Raw genomic sequence first — 11,157 nt, 5'->3', positions numbered from 1 at the left:
AACAAATTAATTCAGTTTGCTTCTCTCACAACTTTTGTCTTTTCTTCAAAAATAGGTTTGGCTCCCATAGTAGGAAGTGTCGTCATTTTCACAGCTGAGTCCTCTTTGGGTAGGAGAGATTATGTAATGGCCTCCTCTTCCTGAACACAGGATATGGGTTTCTTCTGCACAAAAGACCAAATTAATGGCTGTTATATATGGGCCTTACAAGATCATTCATCCATTCCCATCAACTTCTTTTCAGATAGTGCTTGTGTTTATGGTGTGGTGCACTATACTGAAACTTCCACTATTCACGCTGGCCAAGATCTTTTTCATTTATTCACACTCTCCAATCTGTCATTCAATCATGCCATGTTCCCTGTTTTATAGGTTGCTTGTGAACTCATTCTCAATTTTGGGGTCTCTCACTGGGGGAAATGCTGGCTACTGTCATTGTTACTCCTTCAGATGCCATTCAATAGACTTCTGCTTCCCATGCCCCCTTTCATCAGAACACTTTTGTCTTGCACAAACAATTCCTTTTAACCTAGGAACAGGTTTGACAAATTGCTAAACAGTGTCCTTATGTGTAATACATCATCCCTTTTCACTATGGAGACTAATCTCCAAGAGTTACACCCCCATCATTTTTGGCAAATGGATGTCACTCACATTCCTGAGTTTGGCTCTCTGTGCTAGCTTCACTTTTAGTGAGTAGTTCCTCAGGATTTATTTTTGCTGCTTCTCACTCAAGTGAAGTGGCTACACATATCATTTCTCACTGCTTGGATACCTTTAGTACCCTTGGTTACCTGCAGGCACTTAAGACTGAAAGTGACCGAGCTTATTTGAGTACTTCATTCCAAACATTTTGTAAAACCTTTCAGATTTCCCTTACTATAGAAATTTGTTATGATCCTCAAGGTCAAGGAATTGTTGAATGTGCTCACCTTACACTCAAATTCAGTTTCAAAAACGAAAAAGGTAATCCTTCTCTACAAAATGCAGAACTCATAATAGATTTGGCAGTATATACTATTAACTTTTAAAATTTACTAGGGAAGGACTATAGCAGCAGAAAAACAATTCAAGCATGTAAAGGAAAAGAAGATAGGATGGGTCCTTTTTAAAGATCTTCATACTGGCCAGTGGAAGTGACACAGCCTAGTACTATATGAGGCCAAGGGTGAGCTTGTGTCTTTGCAGAGAAGAATGAATTGTCTATCTGGGTGGCAGAGCAAATTTTCCAGCTGAATCATGGACCCAGACTTAGAGAAAGAGTTGGTTACACCTTTTAAGAAGCTGATTCTTAGTCCTGTGTTGGTGCTGCCATGGAGACCTCACTGCAGCTGATAGACAAGAATGGGGCTAGACCCAGTGTAGGACCAATTAAAGAAATTGGCCCGGGATGCTGAGGAGATGAGAACCCAGAATATAGTTGAATGCACTCTAATGTTGTAAGAATATTACATATATATTTGTTTGTCTGTTTGTGCAATCTATTAAGCTTTTTATTTGAATGCAACAATATTTTTTCTCTTTTACATTTTTGGATCATTTGCTCATAATTTAAATTGGTTTATAGATGTAAAAAGAATGCTTCCATGTAGATTGACAGCTGGTGAAAGTGATATCAAAATTGGTGTCCTCAGAGGTCAACAGAAGTTTGTTAAATAAGTGGCAACCCTTTTGGCTTGGAAGATTATTGATCAGAGCTCCCTTCAGTGAAAAAAGGAGCAGCTTCTAGGAAGAATTGTATCTCAGCCTTTGTTCATGAATTGGAGGCCCCAGTGATCTCTATAACTTTATGTGAGACTCTCCAATAGATGTTATTAAAATACATTATTGTGATATATTTACACTGGTCATCATCAAAAGATTAAATTTTCTAAAAATGAATAAGTTTTCTATGCTACCACCATTTTGGACCGTGGTGCTCTGCAGCTTTCACCTTAAAGCAAAGTCTTTCATTTTGCAGTTTTGAGGCTGCAAAAGTTTAGACTTGCTGCTTTTTGTAATACCTGTATTATCTTTGTAATACCATCTTTTTTATTTTCCTGTTCCTTTTCAACAATTGAAATTTCTTCAGCTCTATCTTTGCAGTCCTATTGGAACTTCTTTTCTGGCCAAACTCACAATGTTTTAAATCATCCTGCTGGGATCTATGCTCTTTATTTGTAACATAAGTCTGGCCAAAAGCTCCCAAAATAGCCATGCCACAGCCTCAACACTTGACAGCCTTGAAATTTCTTTTACCAGATCAATTATTCTGCTGCCCTTAATCTTAGTCTTGGGCAAAATCTCTGGACACAAGAAAAATGCAGAAAACCTTTTTGCTAATCCATAACACACATGATCTGGAGTCTAGCAACCAAAGCAGTCATTTTTCCCAGCAGAAACCTCCCAAACCTGGTCTTTACCAGCAGGATTTTTTATCAACCCTCTGAACTCCTGAGCTCTGATCAGAATCTACCATACAGAACAGCTTAAAAAATTCCAGTGATCTTCTTTCAGGAGACATCTCCAAGCCTTTCCAAATTCTTCCCATAAGCCATTTCCAAAGGCTTTTGAACCACATGGTCAGATATATTCACAGCAACAACCCCATTTCTCTGATAACAAATTCTGCCTTGCTTACTTTTCTCTCATGGCTGGCGCAAAATATCCAGCATCCCAAATGAAGGAAGGGGAAGTTTATCTAGCTTACACTTTGTGGAAGTTTCAGTCTGTAATCAGTTGGTTCCAAGGCAGGGTGGCATGGTACCAGGGCAACAGTTCAAGGCAGCAGGTAGAAAAAGCAGCCAGAGAGAAAGGAGGCGGTGGGAGAGAAAGCCTCTTTTTCTCCCTTGTACATACACAGCCTGGTATAGCACTCATAAAATCTCTTTGCCCCCCTCTTACGTAGGATGAGAATGTTTACAAAGTTTACAAACATTCTGGCTCCCTGCTGAGTCTCTTAAAGTTCTAAACTAGTAGCATGAGCCAAGACTGAGGTTGTGACATATAAGCCTGAGGATTTCATAAATATGTCTCTAGACTGCTTCCTTGGCTTACATTTTTGGGTACTGAGAATGAAGAAAGAGTACAAGGTGATTTTGCTTAAACTTTATTCATGATGTACAGGATAGGGCAACTGAAAACAATTGTAAGATACAAAACATTGCATTTATTTTGCTATAACATTTGAATGTTAAAATATTACTTATTTTGGATGAAGATATAACATGAATGATATGAATTAAATTATGAAGAAAGAAGAGTTAATAATATCCAGCCACATGTCACATGGGATTCTATATTGGAAAGGAATTTGACTGCTCTGTAGCAGCCTTGACCCTTGTTTCTTTCTCTGACGGAGACCTAGAAGTATGGCCAGTCCTAAGATGCATTTAAGGCTGCACTTTATTTTTTCTATACTTGGTGCAAAGTGGATAAAGATTAATGTGACAGTAGTATTTCATCCATTTAATGAGTAAAATAAATAGATGGATAAGCCTGAAAGACTGACAAAATAGCTGCAGCCACACACTTGGCATACAGTTGGACTATTTGTCATTTCTTGTGGCAGACAACAACATTGGAAATAGAATATAGGGTCCTGATGATTGATAGAAGATAAACTAAAGGCAAAACATTTCTTATGCTGAGGATGAAGTGGAACAGCAAAAAATCAGTCTTTTAAATCAATCACCATGAACTAAAAATGCTAAGGAATAGATATGGAACTGGGTAATCCTGGTTGAATTAGGTTCCCTGATTTTATTAGTGGCCCACATATCTTGTAACAATCTCCATTTTCCTGTATGTTTTATTATGAAAGTTGGAGCATTGCAAGGGCTGTTAGAGAGTTCTAGATGTCCTGCCATCATTTGTTCATTAACCAGTGTGTGAGCTGTTACAAGCTTCTCCTGAATAAGTTGCCACTAATCAACTCATAAACAGCAATTCTCAAAAACTAGCAGATTCAGGTCAGCAATTGTGAGGCTGCTAGTAAGTTGGGTAAATGATAGAATAAAGATGGTAGGCTGACTTATATAGTACTCATACAGAAAACTTTTCAGAAAGGGCAAAAATAGGAAACTGCAGGTTGAGAGTCTATTGCAATTCAGCTAAATATGTCTTGGAAAATATTTTTGCTGAGCATAATGTCCTCTCTTATATGAATTCTCTGAAAAAGCCTTTCTTTTATTGCCACACTTAACATATTTATAATTATCCTTAGCAATTTGCTTTTTTTAATCTCACAAGTCCTATCTTTTGCTTATTTAAATTTTCCTTTCTGATTTATTTGATCAAAAGTCAAACTCAAAATTGTGGGTGAAGGGTAGAGCATACATGAGTCATTATAGAGAATGTATTTTTCCTAAAATTTTTATTTTGAAATTCTTATATTTACTACAAAGCTGAAAAATAGTATGTACTTTTAACCCAGAAGCATCAGTTGTTAAAATATTATGTCTCTTTTGTCTCTCTTAGACACATTGTTCTTCTTTAATCATTTGCAAATAAATTTTAGATATTGTGAAACTTTATTCCTTCTACTTCTGTATACATCTTCTAAAAATAATTCTATATAACTATAATACCCTTATTACACCAGATATTATCATTAATTGAACAAGATAATCTAATATACAGTGCATGTTAAAACTTACTAGATCATTCAAAAACCACTTATCCATACTTAGAAACATTATATTTTGTCATTATGATTTTTTATTTTCCATTACCACTACCATTATTTTAGCTCTATTAATGATGCTATTTTTGGGGGACGCAAACAAGATATCTGCACTTTTTTTCTAATTATCTTTCATAATTACATTAAAGTTAAAATATTTTTTACAATACTACTTGACAGGCAATATTGGACTTATTATATCATATTAGGAGTTATAAAATTTCACATTGACTTTCTATTAGAAGTTTGATCAGTTAAATTGGATTCAAATTTTTTCTTTTATAAGAAATATGATATCTGTTTGGGGATAATTTGAGGCCATAAAATGCTTTTTAAAAACTTACACCTGGCTTAAATTTCTTTGTATATTTATTTATTAAATACTACTTTTGATTACTTGCCTCTATTGTATGTTGTTAAGACACTTCAAATTACTTCTGGAATACAGTGAAAACACTCCATGTATTTTCAACCCTCATTCCTTATAAAGCATTTTGGAAAGTCATTATTAATTTTGTTTTCATTAAACATCCATATATGAGTTAGTCAATCTAATCAACACCTTTCCCCATATAATCAATTGTTTGCATTTTGATACAATTCAAATAACAAGCTTTTCTTCTCCACTTGCAGAAACACCTATGTCAATGTGAGCTTAATTACATGTCATTTGCATGATGCCTAATATGGGAACAGAGAGACAAATGACAGCAAAAATACACCTGACCCAGAACCGACTAGAGGAAGGAGACTCAGAGGTTGTTAGCATGCGCGTCTTTAGGGGTTTGAGGATCCGATCTCTCTGGGTCAGGATGGCTTTCCGGGACCCGCTCCATTTCCCAGGACCCTGTAGACGGTACTGGTATGAAGTACAGGGCCCATAGAAAATCTCCTTGGCCAATTTTGCATCCCAGAAGAGGAGAGTGAACAGACTGGGCTTGACACCTAATTCAGATGCAATTTCATCCATGTACTCAATGTATTGCACTCGACGTGAAACTCTTGGGCTTTCCAGAACTCTGGAATAAGAAAGAAAATATTAAAAGCCCCATGCCAGATTTCAATCACTGTTTTCTACTGAGTTTGCAATGGAATTTATTCTGTTTATGGACATCAATTATCTTCTACTTATCATATTATCCTATATACACATGTGTTATGGTATATATGTAGATATTTGCGTCACCCCAAAGCCTCATGCAGTCATAGGTGGTGTTTTTGTGAGGTAGTTGGACCTAGGTATGTGATGCTGAGATTAAGTGTGTGATGCTGGGATTAAGGGTGCCCTAAATTGGATGTGAGTGCTATCCTGCCAGGTAGGTTAACTGGATGGAAGATAAAGGACAAACAGGGCTTGCTGCTGTTGCTTGCTGCTCTGGCTTCTTGCTGCTGCTGCCTGTCCTGCAATGGATTATTTCTCCCCTGTGATGCCCCTCTGCTATTCCACCTTGCCTTGGAGCCAGATGACTATGGATTGAAATCTCTACAAACTATTACTTGAAATAAACTTTTCTTCTTTGACTCTGGGTGTTGCGTATTTTGTCAGCAATGAGAAAAGTAACTGAGTCAACATACTTCTCAAACTTCCCCAGAATGCTACAGTCTCAAAACACAGCTCTGAAATCTTTAACATCCATAAAATTCCTAAAGCAGCCATACAACTGACTTGTATATGGAATATGTTGAATGAATGAATGAGTGTTTGAAGTCTTGGATGTTGATGCCCCTTCTAGACACAAGATCCAGTTTCATTATGTAAATTACATAATGGGGAATACAGGCATTTACTAGAAGAATGTTCCACTGTGTTAAAATTTATGATTCAAAGCTACGTGAAATATTTTCTCCATGTGTTAATTCTAGAGAAAACTGTGCTTTTGAATACTCTTAAACTGCCATAAGTTGTTCCACAAACCTGGACATTTAATGACACTGAAGTAAATTCCCCTCGGGTGAATGAAAACAAGACCTGAAAACAAGACTTTAATTATAGACCACTTTAAAAATATCAAACCAGATGTAATGGTGTGAGCCTTTTGTCTCAAGAGGGCCTTTGAGGATGAGGCAGATGGATTACTTGAGTTTATCAGTTCAGAATCAGTCATGGAAGCATAGTAAGACCTTGTTTCAAGCAACAACAACCACCACAAAAGCAACCATAACAACAGTAACAACAACAACAACAAGTCATACCAAGTCAAATAACAAAAAACCAAATGATCAAAATCTATAAAAATGTTGCGAGATTAGTTATTATCGAAGAAAAAAATCCTAAAATGTGAATAAGTAAAAGTTTAAAAATAAAAAAAGAAGAAGAAGCTGGAAAGAAACATAAAATAAGAGTAAAAAAGTGGTTATAAAGCATTAATTATGGTTAAGTACGAAACACATGAAATCAGGAAAAAGACAAATTGACAAATAAGTATTAAGGTGGTTATCTGAAAGTTTAAAATAAACAACGAAATAGTCATATCTCTTCAAGCCTTCACTAAGTAAAAAGAGAGAAAGCATATTTCTGGGTTAACCTAAGAGGTCTGTCTTGTTCTTTCACTCTATTACTCGGCTGTCCCAGTTTTTCCTTTTTGGAAGATTTTTGCTTCTGGGTCTGTGATTAGAGGTTATCACTATATCAATGGATCCAGATTTTTTTAAACTAAGAAAACATATTGCAATCTGTATAGTACAGTTAAATAGTTTTTACGGAACCTAGAGAAAGCGAAGTACCACAACATTTTCTTTTTTTTAAAAAATCTTTTTATTGGTACCGGGGATCGAACTTGTGACCACCTGCTTGCAAGGCAGGTGCTGATGCCACTGAGCTAAATCCCCAGCCCCATCCACAACATTTTCTTTAGCGCTGTGCAGTTAATGCTGTCATGTACTTCCTGTGCATTTTGCAGCCCTGTGACCTGGGGTTCTTTTTTGAATCTCCTACCTACTACAATAGCACTAGATCACACTCACCTATAGGGTCATTATATTGATTAAATGATATAAAGTTGTCTGCAACATACTTGTCCAGTTGTTCTCTGGATTTCACTCTGTGGACAGTGCCACGCTGCTGAGAATTTAGTATTTGCCATCTTCAAATCAACATGTAAGTATTTTTATTTTTTTATTGTGGGACAAAGTCTTGCTAAATTGCCAAGGCTGGGCTCAAGATTGTGACTCTCCTACCTCAGCTTCTGAAAATGCTAGGATTACAGTTCTATAAGACACATATACTTTTGTATGATATGATACGTAACAATGCGATAAATATCCATGTCTGTTCCTGTCTGATGGAAAGAACATCTTGATGGTTCCTTGTCTCATATGCTTGTCCTCCCTCTCACTTATTTCCACATGGGTAACCATTTTTATTGTACATTTTTAATTGCCTTCTTACTTCTTTTTGCTAGTTGTTGTGTTTTACAACATACAAAATGTGGTTTTTTCAGTCCTACCATCAAGGGAAATATTGACTCTAGTACTTTTCTAGCCCTCTGTATTTCTATCACTGGCTTGAATTTGTCTCCCAGATCACAGAAGATTTCAAAAGATTAATAAAAAAAACCCCACATTGTTCAACACTTCTCATTGCTTTCAGAGAGCAGATGGGTCAGGACATTTTAGTCTACCTGCTTGTAGAAATGAAAATGGTCATTCAGGGTTTTAAAAATTGATTCCTCTTCGTTCATTTCAAAAATGCATTGTAGCTATAGACTGTTGTTCAGATGATATCAATAGTTCAAATTTTGTTTAATCATCAAGCATGTGCTTAGTTTCTGTGACGTTTCCAATTTTGCTTCTATAGTTGCTCTTAATCATCCAGTACAGGTTATTAATAAATATCCACTCAAAGATGTTAAAAAAGAGAAAAAACATAAAATCTATACACACAAAATAAGTCAGAAAAGGATATGATAGAGATATCTGAAAGCTCAAAATGAGAAAATATTGTACATGCCTAAAAATTCACAAGATTAGAAGAAAATGTTAAGTTTTAATAAAATATATCTTTATACTTGACATAAGGATGAATGTAAGATTGCAACTAAACCAATAATGCTGGACACAAAGAAAAGCACGGTTTGAATTATTTCTAAAATAAATATTGGGCTCTAATATTTATATTGATTATTTCAAATTTTTAAGAAACATGAACTGTTACTTAAGTAATGTAAGTTGTTTTGAGTATTAAAAAACACTGAACATTTCCCTTTCTTTGTATAAGGCTTGTATATGCTTGATACCATAATATGCAAAAATAAAATAAAAGGGGACAAAGAAGAAAAAAGTTACATATTTATGGATATAGTTGCAAAATCTGTAATACAATTCTACAGCATGGAATTAGCAAGTGTTTTAAAAATAATCCGACACAATAATCAAAGAGTTTTTACTCCTGAAACGTAATAAATGTTTATCATTAGGAAATGTATTATTCGAATTCATGGCTTCAACACATCAATAATGAAATGTATGTCATTTTAGGGTATTGTCAAACTGCACTGGATGGCATTTGCCATCCATTTCTCTACGTACAGAGGAACTCGGAGGTCATTGTCTCAATATCAGTGTACATTGTCAGAGTAAAAGATGAAAAATGAGCTGTGATTTTAAATTAGAAAAACACAGAATATTCATGTTCTCTATTATTTATGATTGTACTCTAATAGCCAAGGCAGTCATACCAGAAAAAAGACATAAATATAAAAAAATTAAAATTATGATTTTAAATTATCAGAAAGTCTGAAATAATAAAAATTAGTTATAAGCAGCAAAAGATAATACAAAAGTCTCATTACAAAATAAATGTGCATAAAGCAATAATTTTTTCTAAAAACCAGACACAATTAGTTAGAAAGTACAAAGGGAAGCTTGTTTATCTTAGCAACAGAAATAGAAACTAAGAGTAAACCTAAGTAGAGACATAAAATCTTGGAAATCATAAAAGCTATTTACATATCACATCTAGTTTCACAGTTTGTATTGCTGAATTAGTTATAATATTCTAATAAAGTTTCTCATCAGTTTTTCCAAATTTCCCCTAAGGATGATCTTAAATATTAAGTTTATTGGAAAGCTCACAGAGTAGTATTTAATAAACTGAAATAAATGTGTATTTTCTTAAGGTACTCTTTACTTGATTATAAATTTAAAAATTATAATGTATGACTCTTGTTTAGATTCTGAAGGTACTGTTTCATTAGTGTGCTTGACTTCAATTTTTAAAAAAATTTTCTTCTTGTCTTTTTCGTTTTTATGGGTACAAGGGATCGAACTCATGAATGCCTGCTTGCAAGGCAGGCGCTTATGCCGCTGAGCTAAATCCCCAGCCCCTTGACTTCAGTTTTGACAAGAAATGTTTCTCCTGTATCCTGGTCGGACTCACTTTGTCGATTGTTCCTTGTGGGAGACGGGGCAACATGTGGCTGTTCAGAGGGAGGGAGATTTATGTTCCACAGCCAGGCAATTTTTACACATGTCCCATATGTGCATTGTTCACCATGATGTCATTGTACTAAAATGATCACATCTCAGGGGCTGGGATTTAGCTCAGTGGCAAAGCACCTGCCTGGCAAGTGCAAGGTCATGAGTTCAATCCCTCATACTCCACCCCCTCAAATTATCACATCTCAGGTAGGTTCAGTCTACCAAAATGAAAAATATCAAAAGTTCCGTCTAGATTGAGCTTTCTTTAGCAATTAGATGTCTTACATTTTTGCCAGTTCCTTTCTCTTTCTTGTGATGTCAGCCATCATGTCACGCTCTGAGGGTAATTTTTTCAATCCTAGGAAGAGATAGACATTTAATGACTGTCAGAAAGCCTAAGGTAGACAAGTAAATGAAAAGAATGATTTTGCAAAAGAATAATTATAACAGGTTTATGAACCTTATAATCGGAGCCCTGTACTAAAGAATCTCAGGGAAACATCATTCTCAGGTTATAGGGAAAGGTGTCAGCTTTGTATCACAAGGAGTGGGTTTTTGAGTTGTTTCTCAGTTTAAATCCATAGTTGAAGTTCTTGACCATTAAGAATCACCCACAATGTCTTTTTGGTGGACATATAATATTAGTGCATGGTTATATGATACACTGTGAGATTCTGATTCATGTATATATAGGGGAATAATAATCAACACAGGTAATTAGGGCAACTTGAATAATTAACACACATATGTCCTTAACTGTTTATAACTCATTTTTAATATTAAATATACTCAAGATTTTCTTTTGATGATTCTATTTTGAAGTATACAATGTATTATTGTTACCTATATTCACCTTGATGTGCCATGGGACATGAGAACTTATCTTGTTTATCTTCCAATCTGCCTGTAACATTTCACTGATTGGCAAATCTCTCCCCATTTTACCCCTAGTTTTGCCAGTCTCTGGTAATTACTATACTAGTCTCAACTCCTAAAAGGTCAGCTTTTAGATTCCATGTGAGATAAACAATTCATTGTCTTCATGTCATGTCATGTCATGTCATGTCATGTCATGT

The 11,157-nt window shown here is 35.3% G+C and overlaps 1 protein-coding gene across 1 annotated transcript in view; it reads right to left on the bottom strand.

Annotated features, from left to right (window-relative positions):
• Nucleotides 1–3,086: 3,086 nt before the first annotated feature.
• LOC100733965 (flavin-containing monooxygenase 5-like) overlaps nucleotides 3,087–11,157 on the bottom strand; it is a 30,063-nt gene continuing 21,992 nt past the window's right edge. Inside the window, exons 10-11 of the mRNA XM_063254063.1 lie at nucleotides 10,367–10,439; nucleotides 3,087–5,682 (exon numbers count right to left, since the gene is read on the bottom strand). Coding sequence (XP_063110133.1) covers nucleotides 5,319–5,682; nucleotides 10,367–10,439 — 437 coding nt within the window. The 3' untranslated portion in view covers nucleotides 3,087–5,318. The remainder of the gene's footprint in view (nucleotides 5,683–10,366; nucleotides 10,440–11,157) is intronic.

The sequence above is a fragment of the Cavia porcellus genome, unplaced genomic scaffold (assembly GCF_034190915.1).
Source record: "Cavia porcellus strain 051 isolate PalLab524CR breed Dunkin Hartley unplaced genomic scaffold, mCavPor4.1 scaffold_7, whole genome shotgun sequence".
Lineage (NCBI taxonomy): Eukaryota > Metazoa > Chordata > Mammalia > Rodentia > Caviidae > Cavia > Cavia porcellus.
The sequence above is the reverse complement of the archived record's forward strand: the minus strand, read 5'-3'. Positions and strand labels throughout refer to the sequence as shown.